An 18,356-nucleotide genomic window follows, 5' to 3' on the forward strand; every position below is an offset into this window, starting at 1 on the left:
GAGAGTGCTTTCTTGCGGACAGTGCAAATGTCTCACAAGAAGTGTGAAAGGAGGAAGCTGCCTAGAGAGAAGTGAAGACCTCTCAGACATCAGAGTTTGGTTCTTTCGAATCGGGCGCTGCTCAACTGTTGCATTGCAGATGCCTTAGCTAAAAACAAGCTTTCATTGATACCAAAGGGTCTTCATGAGTATAGGCGGTAGGATCCTCCCACACAAAAAAAAAAAAAAGAACTTTTTTTCTAAAAAAATTCCCTACAATAGATTTCTTAAGGCTTGCCTGCATTGCAAAGCTGATTCAGAGACTGTGTTGTGTGGATCTGAAACATCCCAGGCATTAGGGGTGAATTCGCTGTCTGCTTCTTCTGACTTCTGGAATAGGAGTGCCTTCCTCCAAAGTGACCTAGTGCAGGAGTTGGCTGTGGAGGGAAGTTTTCTCTGAACTGGCTGCTGATGTGAGGGCTTCTTTTCTGCGTTGAAGGCAAAACAGGTGATCCCACACTTGCATGTTCACACAAAGGAGGAATTTGATGGTGCTGCTCTGTCCTGAAACCACACCCTGTGACACTTGATTAAGATAAGTAAGGTGCCCTTGTCCCAAAACCTGGATGGTCCATGCAGTGAGATAATCAGAAACAGCAGTTCCAAAACAACTGCGTAAACAAACCCTGGCAAAATTATGGTAAAAAATCCCACTGTGCCACTTTTAAGCTTGTCCATTACTCCAGAGTTTGTTGAATCCTTCCCTGAATTTGATCACATCCATAAAGAGCTTACGGCCTAATCTTTGAAAACTCACCGGTAGATGTAACAGCGTCGTGACAGTACGGAGAAATAAACCCCGGTGTGGGGAGGAGTCTGACCAAAAAGCAGAAGAGCCCGCATTTGCCAGGAAGAGCTTGTGCGTGTCCATTCTGCCCGTCCCTTTGCAAACAGGAGGGGATCAACCAGCTGCCTGGGCATGGAAACATCCACCAAACCCCTGTCTTTTTTGCCTTTTGGATCTTCGTGTCTAGTTGATTTCCTACAGCCTTTGACCCCTGTCGTGGCCTGTAATCTAAAAGTCATCTTCCTGTTTCTTGGGTTGCTTCAGTGTGGAGGTAAAAAAAATGTTTTTGTATTCCTTTTGTTTACTCTTATGTTTGTTCATATTAGAGCATTTCCAGTTGCTATCTTTTGCTAATTTCCAGAGATCCCCTCTAGGAATTTGCATGCTGCTGCTATTTCTGTCTTTTAAGCATTTCAAAGCTGAGAGAGAGAATCCTCAAGAAAGGAGGAACATGGGAGAAGGGTTAGATAACCTAAATAAAATGGTCTGGCTTTTTCCCTGGCATGTTCTTCTCAAGCTAATGGCTCCCGGGATACTGTAAGAAGATGGATCTCGCCTCTGTTTTTTCACAGCACCGCTTAGCCGTATCTTGTATAGAAACTATATTCATGTGTGTTCTGCTGGGTAGAGATGAGGAGAAGGATGAGTGATGAATTATTTTAGAAAATAAGGCCTAGACTCAGGTTATCACTCCCACAGTGTCTGCAGAATTTCCAGTTAATGTCTTTCTCTAAGATTGTATCTCGTGTGCACAGGACTTTGCACTCACAACGAACAAGCTGTACTGTATCTCAGTTGCTTTTACAGCTCAGAACACTTTTCTAGCCATGTGACCTAAGCTCTTCCTTACTCTCAGGCTGTTGTCCCTCGCTATGTCATCTGTAGAGGATTTTCCTCAACAGATGTTACTTCCCAAGAGTCCTTTCTTGACAGGAGCCATGTCCTCCCTCCATTATTGCCCCCCACGGTGCTTCCTCAGTGCTCGGCCTTCAGCAGCACTGAGGTTGAGTTGCCCTTTCCAACGCCGAGTCCTGCCGTGCAGAGGTGATGCTGCTGTTGTGGTGCAGCGTTAGTGCAAAGCGTCAGGAAAGCGAGCCTGGCTGTGCTCTGGGACAGCTTTAACACCTTGTTAGGAGCTTGTTAGTAGATGCAGAACCCCAGGAATCCCATCAAAATCATGAGCGGAAAAGCCTGTCTCATCTCCTGCTTTCTCTCTCCCCCCCTTCTATGTTCATGTCTCTGAAAGAATCCTTCATTTTGTGAGAAGACTTGTGTGTAACTTCCCAGTTCCCTTTTTTAAAGACAGTGATGGTTTGCATGGGCCTCCTCTTAAGTAAGTTGCTTTATATGTGGTGTTATATCAGCTGCCAAACAAATAGATCCAGATGTTAAACCCAGATTTGGCTGGGAAGCCACAGAGGTCCTTGCTAGCCCATGACTCGCTTTTTGCTTTTTAAATTTTTATTTTATTAAATGAAACAAGGAGTGAACTATGATGTGGTTCCCCATCTGTGCTTATTCGTTCTCTCTTGGTAACTACCAGCATCGCTGGCTACTGAATTGCAGCGAGAGATCATTTTCAACAGCCCTGTCTGTGTAAGGAGGAAGCACATGAAGGGCTTGATCTCCCATCTCTCTGCCTAAGAGAGTGGTGTATAGATACTTAAGATCTGCAGTCTTCTGCAGATAGCTCCCATATCTACCATCAAGTCTTGGCACTTTGCTGCCCATTTAGAGCCGCAAAAGTCTGGAGCGATTAAGCTGTGTCTTATTTCTTGGGGCCCCGGTGCTGGTCCTCGTACAGAATATGCAATTTCCTTCCTCACTCGTGCTTCAGAAATACACAGTCCCACTGATAACACCTGCTTGCCTACAGCACCTTCCCCAGCGCAGAGTTATCGCACGGCCACGCGTAGATGCCCGAGGAGCTTTGGAAGATGCCCAGGTAGCGTTCGTCTTGGAATATTGCTTTCTATTCATCTGCTGTAAATATAGTCTCACCCCGCTGCAAAATCAGTTCACTTCCTGCTTCATTTCCTGTCCTTCTGCTTGCTAGTGTTGTGCGGAGGAACTCACGAGGGAAAAGGGGAAGCCTGTGAATGCAACAGGCTATCACAAATCACACGGCAATTACGGAAGAGATGCGGCAGATCGCACAGGGCACGTGCTCGGAATCGCTCAGTTTCTCACAAGGGCCGATGCCGTGAGCTACGGGCGCGCTTCCTGACGTGCGCCTATTTTCACCATGCGATCCAGTCTTCGGGGCAGCAAGTCTTCTCCTGACTTAAAGAGTTGTTAGGTGACTGCTAAAAATTGTTATCTTTACAGGGGGAAATGTCGATGTCCAGCAGAAACCTCCGATCCAGGTTGCACTGCTCGGGGAAGGAATATCCATCCCCTGTAAAGTCATCTTCCCTTACATGCCAAAATACACCAAATTTTCAATCTTCTATTACTGGATTAATTCACTGGACCACCAAACACCCATCTACAACAGGTCAGAAACCGTAACCATCCCTTCTGGAAAAGAGAATATGACGGCTACCATGTCGTATGACCACGTAATCATGCCACTTAAAAGCACCTCTTCTACTGGCACATACTACTGTGAGGTCAGATGGAGTGATGTCAAGAAAAAGGGAAATGGAGTGTTTGTCCTTGCTAAAGGTAAGTGAACAACCAGAAATAAAGGCCAGGCAATTAAAAATCAGCTGGATTTGGCTATGAAAAGATGATCTTTGCTCTTCTTTTCCTCTACTCAAACTCAGGTGGGAATAATACTTTATGATGCCCAATAGTTAACGTACAGGATAAGCGCTCACCATTAGGGGCTCTGGAACAGGTCAGGGGCTCACCATAATCCCTCCCCCTTTTCCACAAGGTACAGGGGTCAGTTGTTCTGTTAATGAGCAGACTAGAAAACAAGGGAGAGCTTCATGCCAATGTAAGGGGAATGCTATGTAAAAGTGATAAGGACGTGCAGGCTGCTGACTGGCTGGATTTGCATTACTGAATGATATGAAAAACTTCTTAGAAAGTGTAAATGCAAAGACTTGTGACAAAATAGCTTTGCTATGCTGGTCAGAGGATGCCTACGGTGCCCACCCTGCTAGTTTGTGTGGCCTGTGTGCTTTCCACTATCTGTCTTTCTGCCCCAACCACTAAAGACCTTTACCAGCCTCTACCTACCACCTTTCTTGGCTCTTGTAGTTACAGCATCTCTTTCCAACCTACCTGTTGTGCAGCTGCTTATATCCCATCTCTTTTGTGTCGTTCTTCAGCTGCACCCTGCTCTCTGTTCTGTCAGACTATGCTTTGAAGGGTGTGTGCATCTGTGCCACCATATTCTGCACTGCTTCTGTATTTTAGTTCTCTCTAGGCTCTTTCCCAGGGTTAAAAATGGAACAGGATTGTAACTTCCACTCACGCTGTGAATCTTTTGCTTTCTTTTGTACAGATACAGGGTACATAGAGACCTCTTATGGGTGGGAAATCCTCATTACCCTTACTGTTGTTCTTGCTGCATTGAGCATCACCGCAACAGCTCTGCTTCTGTGGAAAAGAAAGGCAAGTTATAACCAAACAAAAAGCAATACCTGACATGACCCATTCTAGGAATTAATTTCATTTGCTTCTGACTTGGCTGGATTGGAAGTCCCCATGCTGAAATTTTCCACGTTGGGTGTCTGCCTTGGGTTTATTTTCTTTTTTTTAAGTTCAGTCTTTCTGAGAAAAAAAAAAAAAGATTACAGGAAGGACAAAGCAAGTCATTGATTTGTCCGTTAAAGAAATCCTGGTAATCATTTTGACTCTGGCATACTCTGCTTTAGAGCAGGGATCTGACACAGGGCAAGAAGTCATGCTAGCAGCATGCTGGCTCTGAGAATACTCAAAGAGATGTAGCCTTGTGAAGGATTTTTGGAAGACTGCAGTTCGTGCACGCTCAGTCGCGGGTCTTGTCCATTTAGCAGCTCAGTTGTCCAAAGAAGCACCCGTGAGGCTGCCTTTCCACACAGTGCCAGTCTGACAGCACCCAAGCACGTCTGTTGCAGCGCTGGTGGCAGGAGGAGGGCAGCACCTGACTCATTCAAGATGGGGGCTGCTCGGGTTCAAGGGCACAACCTCATCGCAGGGAGACTGTGGAACTGCGTTCCTGAGCCATGGCTTGGGCACCATAGAAGAAAACAATTTGCAGTTTGAGAGGATGGGGATCAGAGCCTTGGGCATGTGTTTGGCAGAGAGAATGCTAAGAGACAGAGTGAGAGGGGAAAGTCAGGACAAGGACCCCAAGGAAGCCTGTGTGGAAGTCCCAACTAACTGGAAAAAAAGAGAGAGACAAGGAGCAACCTGCTTTAGTTGACTTCACTTTGAGCAGAGGGGGATTGGGCTTGACAATCTCCAGAGGCACCTTCCAGCAGTAGTGATTCTACAAGGCTGTAAGAAGGAGCCTCAGGAGGGAAACTGGGACTGGAATCCAGAGCGAGGAAGCAGTGGTGCTTGGTGAAGGGTGTCAAGACTGGACTGACAGGGTCCCTCAAGTGAGCAGACTAGTGGCACAGGCTGAAACCAGCTGGGTAAGGATGTGGAACCTGAGATGAGTAGCTGAGGGCAAAGGGGAAACTAGGAGTAGGGAAGAGAGGATGTAGAGAGCAGGAGAAGAAAACCCAAAAGTAAAGTTGAAAGATCTGGATGAGACAGGACCCCTGTGGAAAAAAAACTCTGGAGTCATGATACTGGAATCCCTGTTGTTTGGGGAAAACCTATTGCACCTAGTTCTGCCTCCCTCAGGTGTTAAATATCATCCACTGTATTTTTCCAGAGATCTCAAGGGTGGCTTAAAAAAACCCCACAAACACAAAGATGTCTTTTAGAACAGAATTTGGGGATTGTTGTTTTCTAGGTAGAGTATGCCCCATATTACCCTTTAAGGCTACTCTCTTCCACCCCAAGAGCAGACTCTCTGCATGCATTTTTTTTGTGGAGGCTGTGCTGCTGGTACAGTCGTACGACTCCAGGGAGCATCAGGCTTCAGCACACACAGAGTCAGAGATCACGAGGTTGAAAACAGAACAGCAGCAGTTTGCAGACCTGCTAATCTCCTGAGACCTACCTTGCAGGCACTCTGACAAAGGGGGAAGGAGTGTAAGTGGCAGAGTGACTAGGCTGCAGACCAGCCCCTACCTCTGCTTGCTTAGGCAGCATCTCCATGGGGATGAGGATGGAGGCACTGTCATGATTTTGTTGATTGGCATTTGTCAACTGGCAAATTTTGAGGTGGGCCAGAAAGTCTTAGACTTATGGGTTCTCCTTGGGGCCCAAAGAGATTGTGCAGTCATTACATTTGCCCTCCCGCAGAACACAGCCCATATTTCTCACCACAGCTTGCTCAGACCTGCTGATTTTAAAATGTTTGTCTTTAAGAGAAGCTATTTAGCATCCTCCTTAGTTACTAATGGACTGGAAAGCCGTTCATCGTTTTCATGTGATGTGAATATAATCATCCCACTTCTTTCAGAATTAGAACAGCGATACTTAGCAAAGCCTTCTGCCTTTTCTGCCTCCTTTCTTTCTTGCCGAGCAGGGCTAACCCTTATCTGTGCATGAATGGAACGTATTCAAGAAGAACTCATCTGATGCAAGAAACATTTTAGAGGAAGGGACCTGCTTCCTTCAATTCCATGCTGGACTCGCACATTAGTGCATCACTGACTATATGTCATCATTAATGGTTGCCTGGTGCTCTTCTCTAGACCGTGTATTAGCAAAAGCTTCCCAGCCCAATAATGACAAAAGTACTGCATTTTGCCTCTCTGAAATTCCTCTGCATGCTTTGAACAGGGCCCTGCTCTACTCGCTGTCCTGCATCATTGTTGTGTGCTGTTAAATACTTATACCCTCCATCCAGCCAAGTTTCGGTGGTGGGAGTGATTTCTGTGTATGCACAGAGCCCAGTTCTCCATTCCACTGCTCCAGGTGTAAGTCATCAGACCCCTCTGTTTTACCCTGTGGTGAGGGAAGGGACCAGCCTGTGTTGTTGCACAGAGAGTGCCAGCACGCTTTACTGTGGGAGCGCTCAGGGGGTACACAAGCAGCTGGCTTTGACAGGAGACTGGTGTTCACTTCGTCTTTGGGGAGATGATAGTTTATCCAAATGTGTCATTTGGTGTCTTGTCCTGAGCAGGTGTTGTGTCCTAGAAGGAGCCAGCTAAATATCCTGAGACAGAAGGTGGAAACGCAGCCCCCTTCAGCCAGCCCACCACCACCACCACCACCACCACCTCCTGTGTATGATGTGAGTACCAGAATCATCCTCCATCCCTTCTGTCCACATCATGGTATAACCGTTCCTTTCCCTGCCCTGCCATGGTACAGACACCACCAGTGTCATGATGTGAAGCATAAGTAACACCTCTGTAGTGGTACTGGTGACCTTCCTCCCGTGCTTTGCCCTGCTTAGCTCTTCTCAGGATGGTGCATGTTGCGTGTCTCCATCCTGGTCCTCAGTGCCAAAGCCTTGCCTCATGCCCAGCGGGGCAGTAGCCTTCCCTCTGCCAGCAGCGTGGCAGCACAGAGCAGCAAGTGTGGGGCCAGAGAGGGCTCCTGGTGGTAGAAGTGGAAGGGTACGCACAAGTCAAGAAGGAAGAAGGGATCTCAGCCCCACTTTGTACCGTAGAGTGTCTCAAGGACATGCCCTTCCCAGCTGGAGGATCGCGGCTCAGGAAAGGGGCAGAGATAAGTGCTCCTCGCAACAACCCCAGCTATTCAGAGCTCCTGCTGTGACACATTCACCAGTGTTGGTGTCACCGACCAGTGCAGTCCCAAGCAGGCTGACTAGTTCTTGTGGGAAAAGGGCAGGAAGAAAGTGAAGGGAGTCTTTTTTTGGAGCATTTCCCTTTCCATCACACAGGATCTCCTTTTCCATTCCCGAAACGGGGGAACTCTGACTGCTCCCACTCCTTGAGCCCAGTAGCCACAGTGTCATAAGTAATAGGATTGGAGTAGCTCTCCTGAAATGTCAGGCACAGACCTCAGCTACATCGAGTAACCATGACCCTTAATCCCATTTACAACCCATCCAGCTCCATTTAAACTGGATTCCTTCTTCTCCTTTTACTCCCGTGGGAGGGCTGCTCCACTAAGATGGGAAGGTTTGGTTTTTTCTCCCCATGATCTGTGGGACGCTCAAGGAGGAATAAAATGAAAGTGAGTGGAGGAGCATGTTCCCTGAATATTAGGAACCTTTCTGCCTGTGAGGTCTATGAGGGCTGGAAAAGTCTCTCTGAGGAAAACCTGTAAGCTCTGCTGCATTAATCATTTAAAGTAAACAAAGCAAAGCTCTGGAGAATGTACTACAGAGAGGAGCAAAGCTCTGCCAAGGCGGCGAGAGACCTGATAGGGGGCAGATATGAACAAGAGGGTAGGCCTGCCCCCTTCTCATTCTCACTCTGCAGCACCACTTTGTACATCGTTTTGTGGCCCCTTAATTTTTGGAGTAAGGGTTTAAAAGAAAGCACTATGTATTGCATGTGATATGTTTATTCTGGGCAAAAAGCAATGCTCTGGGTATAGGAGGATGCAGGTTATAAACCTTTCCATTTGTATCAAGTAATTTCTTTTTAATTTGGGCTTATAAAAATCCGAACGGGTAGTTTCCAAAAATGGATGATTTCTGCAAGGAGACCAAAAAAAAAAAATCAAATCCATTTCTCGCTCAGTCGGCCTCGTCATGCATCCTTAGCTCCATCTTAATTACATGTTTCATCATGTTGTTCTGTTCAGGAGGCCCCACTAAGGCTAATACAGCGAGCCAGCAGAGCCAGCCTTAGGCACAGGCAGTCCCAGGAGCTGGCTGAGCCCCTCGACTTGCAGGAGCCCGGTGGACCTGGCCCAGCCGGGCTTTCCTCCGAAGCCCCTTAACCACCTGCCAGCTGTGTGGGGCTTGGAGCCAGCCTGGTGTGCAGGGCAGGCGGCTCGGCCCTCTTCGGCAGAGCTGTAAGCACCCTTGGACTGTCTCCTGCCCGCTGGGGGGTAGGAGCCTGCCCACTGGATGGAGGTTTCTTTGTGGTGGAGCGGCTGCTGCAGGGTGACTCACTGAGGGGTGAAACAGCAACTCCCGAGGCAGACACAGCTGAGGTGTAACGGGAAGTTAACCGGGGAGAGAGGGCGAGAGCCCTGGGATGGAGACCCAGCGTTGGATGGGCCCTCAGGACAGGTGAGGGGTTGTGCGAAGTCGACAAACCTTATTTCCTTTGAAAGATGACTCTCGTGCTCCACTGCTAAATTTTGTTGGCACTCTGCATGGTGTAAGTCCAGGGCTGCAAACTGTGTTTGAAATTAGGTGTGTTATGAAAGTCCATTGGTGTTAAATTGGATGTTGAATGCTTAGTGCTTAATTCATGGAGAGGGCAAAAATATCTGGTCAGCATCGGGGGAAAGCAAAGGTGAGGAAAAGGGAAGGATAAGTGAGAAGTACCTCCAAGTGATGAGATGGAGGTCAGAGATTAGGTGATGGGACAGGAGGCCAGCATGTGTCAGATATGCTGTCTGTGCGGGAAAGCAAGAGGTTTGGAAAAAACCCGGGTCAGGGGAACACAGTGTCCTTGCAGGCCTGGAGCCGGGAGCAGGAGCAACAGGAGGCAGCGCTGGTCATCCAAGTAAGGGCTTGGAACTGGCTGGTGCCGCTTATTAAATGCCCCCTGTCACCGCTGGGCACCCGCTTTGTTCCCACTACACTGCCAGGTGTTCCTTGACCTCTTTGTCCTCCTGCAGCCTCGGAGCAGCTCTACCTCACTGCACTGCTCAGACCTAAACCTCTGTTTTCCTCTGTCTTCCAGCTTAGCTGCCTAGCTAACAAGCAGGTTGGAAATAACAGTCAGAGGGACTCACTTCATCTGCTTTACACTTCAAACGAGCTTTTCTGAGCAACAAACAGAACTCCTGTGGTGCAGGCAGGTTCCAGAGCACAGGAGCTTTTCCTGGTGCGAGGAAGACTAGGAGGCTGCTCAGGGATGGGAAGGCATTTGCCAGCAGGGAGGAGAGAGGCCTGTGTGCCTCCGCTGTGACGGTAGCAGGTGGCCAGTGACCAAGTAAAAGTAATTAATTTGCAAATAGTGGTTGGAGACACCAGCTTTCCAACTGGCCAGCAAAGGACAAGCATTGTCAACAGCCTCCATGGGAGTAGGGCTTGTGGAAGGAGGGAATCTTTTTTGGTGGTTAAACACCAAAAGGATCCTCCTGGCTTGTGAGCGGCTTCAGAATGGAGCAGCAAAAGAGACTGCCTGTCCTGCCAAGGGGACAGGGAGCCAGGCTGCTGGGAGCACAACACGTGGGACGAGGTCGTCACTGTGAGCATCGCAAAGAGGATTGAAAATGAGGACTGGGAAGTGAGATTTTCTGTGCGTGCATATACGCATAAGAATTGTTGGGAATGTCTGTGTAGGCAAGTGGGTTGTTGGGATGCAGCTCTGGATGAGATGATGGGGGTTCAGGTGATTGCCAGCCCCAAAACCAAGCCTCCATGTTTTGCTCATTTTGCTCGTCCTCCTCAGTGTGTTGCAGGGCTCCTCGCTCCCTTTACAGTCTCTCCACTAATACCATCTGCCCCTGTTGCGGCCAGAGCTCCTCCCATCTTCCTGTTGCCAGAGAAACAGCCACCTTGGCAACCTGCTGTCATCCTTGAAACACACATGGAAAAGTTCTCCCGATTGTTGTGTTTGATCCTTCAGGCAGATCTGGAACATCACTCAAACTGACAAGCATCTCCTGTGACACGATTACCTGGGGGACCAGCGGGTGCTTACCCATGTAGGGCATGTGTGTGTTTCTCTGTGTAGCTGTGTGGGCCACGGATATGTTTGAGGGCCTGGCAGTGTATTGATTTTTTTTATTACTCTTTGCTCACTCCGAAAAGAAATGAAATTTCTGGCTTGGAAAAAACCCCAGAAAATAAATAGAAAATCATCCCCAGTGTAGGGTTTCCCATTTTTGACAAGCCCTTGACCTCAGCCTCACCTTTATTTCACCATTGTGTGCTTGGAATAACCACGAGCAAGAGCTTGTGGGTGTCAGGTACCTGAATAGTCTTGGGCAACGCAGAGCACTGCCGGCTACCTGTGGTCCTCCCAGCAGACGATATCCTTTCATGTGACAGAGGGGTCTTTATTCTGCATTCTGGGACAATATGGAATGGAGAAATGCAGGGACACTGGCATTGTTCTCCAGTGCCTTACACATCAAAGCCCATCTCTGTGAGCCTGAAAAAGGAAGATGATGCAGCTGCACTGTAAAGATTCAGGGGGAAAGGATTTTCATTTTGCCCAGGTTCAAGTCAGGAACTTCAAAATAGCGGAGATGGCAAAGAGATCCTAAAAAGTGTCAGGCACAGGATGGGGAACAGCCCAGTGGGCAATTAATTACCTTAAACGTAAGTAATTTTACCCATGCTCTCTTCTCTCTTCCCTGAGCAGTGCCTGGATTTGCAGCAAGTTGATGTCTACTCCATCCTTGAGAACAACACAAACAACCCATCACCCGGAGTGAGTCCTCCAGAGAAGGTAAGGGCTGCAGCTCAGTTCTTGGAAAGTTCACTTATGCACTGGGCACATGGGGAAAGCAAAGCTGCAGAGTTGCCACAGCCCTAGCAAGCAGTAAGTGTGTCTCTAGTCTCACTGAAAGGGGAAATTGGGACATGGCATCCACTCGCCAGCTGGGCTGCACATGTAGCCTGTCTTCCCTCTTCCGGTGGAACCTTTGCTCCTGCAGTTCTACCATTTCTGGCAGTGCCGGTTTCACGCAGATGCTTTGCCGTATGACGTACGCTGAAAGGCATGGAGGGGTTTGGCGTCGCTGCTTGTACTGAACGGGATGGACGTTCAGGGAGAGCTGGCCAGACGCTGGTCCCCATTATTGCCCTTTCCAGATTATTTAGGCATCTGAGACTTCCTCTGGAATAGAGGAATCTGTGCACTGAGGCAGACCCTGGACACAGCTTTGCACTCACCAGCATTAAGCACCCGAGTGCCATTTCTTGGTAGCATAAGCTAAGATGGTCTGAACAGAGGCTGGGCTGATAGAGTCTCTGTCAGCTCTGGGGTTTGGGAAAAGGCAGCATGGGTATGCTTTGGGCTCAGATATTCTTGCTGGGCTGGGAGTTACGAGTTAGTGACAAAGAACTGAAGTCACTCACAATGAAAGCAGCTACAACTTGGAATATACAGGTGCAGATCAGTTGTTGTGGCCACCTGACACAGACCAATGGCCTTTGTCAGTCATCAGCTGTTTCATAGGTACAAAACTTGCATCAGGCATCCTGGAGAACATTTCCTTCCTGTCCTCAGAATTTCATTATTCTTCTCCCCTCCAGATCTCTTATCTGCTTAAAAAATATCTTCACCATTCTGACATTGGAAAATGTTCGTGAAAAATGTCTCTTGCTTCCTCCCACTGATGTCCTGTTGGGGAGGGTTCCCCAGGTTGCCTATGCAGTATGGAGCACGGTGCCAGCTTCAGTTGGCACCATCTCTCTGTTTTGTGAAGGACAGTATTTTCCACTGTCTGAGGTATTTTCACAACTCTCATCTCTTAGGAAAAGGTGGTCTAGAATCAAGCGGCCTCCTCTGCGTAAGAGCTAGTTGCCACGCTGTCTGGTCCCAAGGCCACTGGCCTCCTGCTGTGGCACCACAGTGGTCAGTGGTAGCAAAGGCAGTGACAGGTGTCTGATTACTGAGGGGAAGGATGGGTTGTTTAATACAGGCTGTCTTGTAGCCCAGTGCATCATATGCACTGAAAAGACAGCATCCCTGCTTTGGTGTGCTTGCTGCATTTTGAATTAGCTGGATGGGGAGAATGGTAGGTTGTGATCCCTCTTCCCTGTCTTCTGTATTCTCCCATATACCTTTTTGTCAGCTGTCCCCTTCTAAATAATCCAGCCTGGATGATGAGATGCAGGTTGTGTGGGATCTTTTTCCCTACTTTGGATCTTTCTGGGCCGTGCTGAATTGCTTGTGTGTGGCCCACACCACTCAACTGCTGCTTTAGGGGCAGCAGGTCTGTCAAACAGAGCAGGAGAAAAGCAACAAAGCAAAAGCAAAGGAACATCTGTGTGTGAGGGGGTCTGGCACTGGTAGTCTCAGGCAGGGCGGGGTAAAGGTTGAAGCAGAGATGGGAGAAACAAAAGAACAGAAAGCAAAGAGAGGGGGTGGGATGAGCTCTCACACCAAGAGCAGACACCACCAAGCATCCTCAGTTACACAGAATCACAGAATTGCAGAATGCTTAGGGTTGGAAGGGACCTCTGAAGATCATCTAGTGAAACTCCTCTGCCAGAGCAGGATCACCTAGAGTAGATCACACAGGGACATGTCCAGGCAGGTTTTGAAAGTCTCCAGAGGTGGCAACTCCACAACCTCTCTGGGCAGCCTGTTCCAGTGCTCTGTCACCCTCACAGTAAAGAATTATTTCCTTATGTTTAACCTGAACCTCCTGGTTTCTAGTTTGTAACCATTCCAGTTCCTGTGTTGGTTAGAAGGAAGTGTGAATGGCAGGCCCCCATGATCTCTGTACAGGAGAACTCAACGGCGCTTTCCACTGCTGTTGCAAGAACCGTGATCAGCTTCCCGCTCAGTCATCCTGGGCTGTGACCTTCTGAGATACTCATCCTCCAGCTGGCTGTGCCAGCATATAACGGGGTGTTTTTCCCCAAGAGCGAGACTTGTGGGGCAGTGGGTTTGGCCTGTGGACTGCTGAACGCCGGCTGACTCTGCTGCAGAGGGTCCGGGCCAGTCCTTGCTGCGTGATGCTGTGTGTGGAGGGGCAGTTGTAAAGGGACGCAGGGCAGAAAGCCCCCGAAATTAGACATTTGCACATTTTCGCCCTGGACTATCAGCCAGCTCGGGTAGCAAGGGGTTAATCCCGCATGCTTTGGAGGTGCCTGCACTCAGCACTTTTGTAAAATGTTTCCCTTTGCTGGTAGCAACAGAGAAAATGCTAGTGTAGGTAGGGCTTCATTCACCCCGTGGCATTTCAGCTACTTGCTGCGTAACCTTGCTTACAGCAGGCCTGTGCCACGCAGTGCTTAAAATATCAGTCTGTCAGCACCTTGTCTACGCAAGGAACGGTCGTGTGGAATAGACTCAACTGTTGAAGAAACAGGATTGAGGAGGTCAGGGAATTCCTCCTTCACAGAATCCAAAGTGATTTATTTTTTTACCAAGTCAAATTTTCCCTCCCCTTCCTGTCTGACAGCTTTTTTGGGGAAGAATGACAAGTAAAGGAGGCATCTTTATCCCTTGGGCAGGATTAGTCACATTTGTCTCCGGTGGAGCAACATTTCTCATGGTGGTGGCTTCCATTTCAGCGGATTGCTTATAGCCATTTCTAAAAGAACAGGCGTCAGTGCCTGCTTATTAAGAATTAATTCATCATCTTTTGAATAATTTCCCTCCATTTCTTTTTTTCTCCTTTTCATCATTCCGCAGACACCTAGGAAGCAAGCAACTCTAGAAGAATCCACTGATACATTGTATGAGAATATCTAACAGGGAAGTTCTGATCTTCTGTGGACCAGACATCTTTTGATACAGCAGGACTACTCTCTTACATCCCCAGTTCTCTGCAGAGATCCACTTTGACTTCAGGGCACAGCCATGAGGGACTTGTGAACCCCCGGCTCCTTCATTAACACCAGAATGCATCTGTTCAGATCTCACCAGGGCTCAATCTGCATCCATGCAGCAAAGCTATTTTGCAGAAAAGCCATTTGATGCAAAAGAAAAGCTGCTTTTTTCAACATTAGAAGTGGTGCAGATGGGATATGTGCATGTTTCTCTTACCTGGCATGGCTGAAATACTTAAAACTCCATCCTCTGTAAATGATGGGACAATCCAGAGGCCTCTCTTCTTGCTGGATTGATCTTCCAATCCTGACCAACAGCAGTCCATCTGATCCTGTGCCTATGGCTTTCCATCTGATCCTGTGCCTACGGCTTTCCTGACACGGCCATCAGGCCTTCATGCATAGTTTAACCAAGATCTAAGCCTCCACCTGCCCATTTTTCCTTTTTCAGGAACCCCACAGTGAAACATGCTTTCTCATAATCTGCTAATCCCATCAAGTAGTCATAGATGCCTGCTGTGACCATACTCAGCCGACTCAAATCAGTGCCTCCGAGTAAATGGTTTCCCTTCAGCAACATCAGCGGTGTATGGTGAAGACTGGATGCACAGACAGAGATGAAGATGGAGAAAAGGAAAACAGAAGAAATATCCCTGCCTGGCAACGTGTTTCAGTAGCAATGCCCTTTCCAGAACAAGGAACAAGGAGGTGGGAAACCGAGGAAGCTCCTTTGCTGGAGCTGCATAAGCCAAGCAGGTCTGGGGCAGGTTCCAGCCGAGAGAAGTTCAAGCTGCACTCCCCAGTCTCTTGTTCCTCTTGGCAACAGGCTTCGTTATCGTTTGGGATTTTGAGCTTGTGTGGGAGCAGACGTGGTGCCTCTGTCCCACCAAAACCAGCAGGCTTGCCTTTGTTGCCGCTGGCCAGTATTTCCCAGCAAGGGTATAAGGCTCCTTTACCCCCGCCTCCATACATTATTTGGCCAGGTACACCAATTCTGAAACTTAGAACAACTGGAGGGAGGCCCTAGAGGTGAATTTTCTATCCAAGCTCTTCTCTCTCCTGTCAGCTGTAACTCGCCTGCCACTTATGAGGATGTGTATTCTAGTCCTGATAGGGGAGAGGTTACATTAAATAACCATATAACATGATCAAAACAGTGGATCAAAAAGCTGGGGCTGTTTTATCTTGGATTAAAAAACAACAACAAAATAACAACCAAACAAAACCAACCCAAAATAAGAATATGCAGCGTAACTTGAGAGGAATCATAGAAACGTCTTTAGAAAAGAAGATCAAATTAAAATTGAGCTCCAGGGTCATAGGACCCTCTCTAGTTGAAGATAATGTTGCCATGCATCAGAGATAGAGGCTATGGAAAATGTCTCCGGGGCCTCCAGCCTTCCTATACTATGTTTAAAGAGATAATCCGCTTATTGCTTTGCTCTTTTTATTAGAAGAGATTTCAAACATGCAATTTGGACTTTCTTTAACCACAGGAAAATGCTTTTTCTCTTCCCAGTGTTGAGAAACTCATTTCAGAAAGAGCAATGAATAGACAGCATGGCTTCTTAGACCCATTTTCCATTTGTTAAGTGTGTGCAAGAATTAAGAATAAATATTTTCAAAGTCAACAATTTTGCTCTTTACGAATATGACCAGAAAACATTTGTGTTCACAGAAGAATTCACAGAGGATTTTACAGGTATAACAATTTCTTAACAAATTTAAAGAAATTATTAGGTGAATTACTGATATGTTGCAGTATGGCAATAAAATATTAGGCAGAAACTGCATTAGGTTAGAAGAAAAATGAAATCTTTAGAAATAATGCTGCTCAGTTTTTGTGTTTTGCTTTTTAAATTTTATAAATGCAAAAATCCCGGGTGCTACTGGAAATTTTCTGGCAAGGATCTCACTTTGCAGTGAACTGATTTGTCTTTCTGTTGCCTTTTTAAATAGCATGTTTCTTACATTTATGCCTGAACAATTCTATATATTAAGTAGCTGAGCCTGTTTAAAATGAAACATGAGAGGAAGAATAGAAAAGGCTATTCCAGAATAGGCAGTGCTAAAGTCCTCAAAGAATCACACCAGGTTCTGATCAATTAAGTGAAAAAGTAAAAATTTCCAAGAAATGCTGGCAAGTCTGAGAGTTTGGGCTGGGCACCAAAGCTGTGTTGATTTCAGTGGGATCTGGATTGGCCCTGCAGGAGTAAAAGGCTGCTGCAAGAAAAAAAAAGGAGTTTGAAGCTATGTAGCTGCAAGCCAGTATCACTTCTTTTGCATCATGTGCCATGGGCAGCTGCAGTAGCATCAGTGTGCAAGAGGGAGTGGCATAAAGCAGAGGACTGTATGAGCAGGGCTGTTTTTAAATGGTACTGAGTTTTCCAGGGAGGTATGAGGAAATGCCTTCAGGCACAGGTGGGAGAGACTAATTTATATAATATTGGTATAGCTATTTTGTAACAGAGATTTGTTCTCGAAAAAGGCAACTATTTGGTCTTTTTGTCTAACCTCGCTCTATGGGCCATGAAAATGCATGCAGAAAATGAGTATTATTAGCAAGAGGACACGAGTTAGTTCATTTTTAAGTGCTGAGCTATTGAAAAAAAAAAAAGAAAAAAGAGAGAAATTAAGGGTAGCTTTCCCCATCTCCACAAAGGTGAGAGGTAATGACTGGCGTGTTGTGTTCACTCTGCATGTTTTGCTTTAAAATGAATGTTGAGAACGGATTCCCCTTAAAAACTGTGTGCCTATGGGCCTCAGCTCCACTTGCTTCCCCCAGCATGGCTATGGTGGTGTAATCTTTAATTGTCAGATGTTGGATTATCCCTTTGTATTGACAGGATCTCATAGAAGTGGAGACCCCTTTATCAAAGCAAGCAGTTTGTTGGTTTCATGCTTTTCCACAGAGGACAAGCTCTTGCATGGGTACTGCTCTGTTATATGAAACACACCAACTATATTTTCTCTTTATCTGCAGATAAGAAAGATCTTGCTGTGGTAGATAACAATGAGATGCATGTCCAAGGTGTAGTCCAAAGTGTTCTCCTTCATCACTTCTGTCTTCTGCTTGTCTTCTTTTTCCTTCTGAGGGGTGTCGCTACTGTCAATCATCTCTAAATATCCAGCGAGGGCTGGTTCTTTACTGAGGGAGGTGCTTGACCGAGCAGTACCCCTGTGCCACAGTTACTGCCAGTCTGGTTTGCACCGCTGTCCCACCCAGCAGTGCCCTACGGGTGTGCGACTCTGGGCCAAGGGCAGGGCTCTCTCCTTCCCGCTGGGCTGTCTCTTGGAAAGACCTGGTGTTTCTTCGGCCCTTGGCCATGCAATACGGTGACCCTGCGAGACATGGATTTAGGGAAGTGAGTGAAGCCACCAGATGGTGCCCTAGGTCCTCTCTGCTCCTCTTCCTGTCCCCTGTCTGCCCACAGGCCCCCTGCCAGCTCCCCTGGTAGCCATCAGGCCACAGACTCCCGAGAGTGGACACGTACAGCTATGAAGAAGATCCTCAGCCACGACTGTCTTCTACCCCTGTGGTTGGTGCCTCTGGCATCCCTCACAGCTCTGCGCCATGGCCCAGGTGCCACCAGCACCTGTGAAGGTGGGGAGAGGAGAGGTTCTCCTCTTTTGCATCCATGAAGTCTGCAGAAGTAGCTTCCTCAGTTACCAGTGTCTTGGCAAAGGGCTGCTCATGTGAGGGAGAGTGGCTGCTGACACCATCAAATCAGACTGGCATCTGAAATGAAAAATTGGCCAGATGTTGGAGGCTGCTTGGAGCTGCCACCACTTTCTTTCACCATTTGTAAATGGCATCTTATCCTGGGTTTGGGAAAGTTTGGTAAAAAAATCCTTTATGGGATTGTTCCTCTACTTCACTGTGTCAGGAACCTGAAGAAGGCTCAGATACCACTCTTT

At 47.4% G+C, this 18,356-nt stretch overlaps 1 protein-coding gene across 1 annotated transcript; it reads left to right on the plus strand.

The window, feature by feature from the left end:
- Nucleotides 1–1,013: 1,013 nt before the first annotated feature.
- NFAM1 (NFAT activating protein with ITAM motif 1) lies at nt 1,014–14,361 on the plus strand (the record flags this gene model as incomplete). Its single annotated transcript, XM_009873570.1, has 6 exons — nt 1,014–1,097; nt 3,155–3,493; nt 4,284–4,393; nt 7,008–7,118; nt 11,293–11,379; nt 14,302–14,361. Coding segments are annotated over 6 exons (791 nt in total), but the record flags the coding sequence as incomplete, so codon positions are not given.
- Nucleotides 14,362–18,356: the final 3,995 nt, after the last annotated feature.

Source organism: Apaloderma vittatum, unplaced genomic scaffold (assembly GCF_000703405.1).
Source record: "Apaloderma vittatum isolate BGI_N311 unplaced genomic scaffold, ASM70340v1 scaffold25377, whole genome shotgun sequence".
NCBI classification, from domain to species: Eukaryota; Metazoa; Chordata; class Aves; order Trogoniformes; family Trogonidae; genus Apaloderma; species Apaloderma vittatum.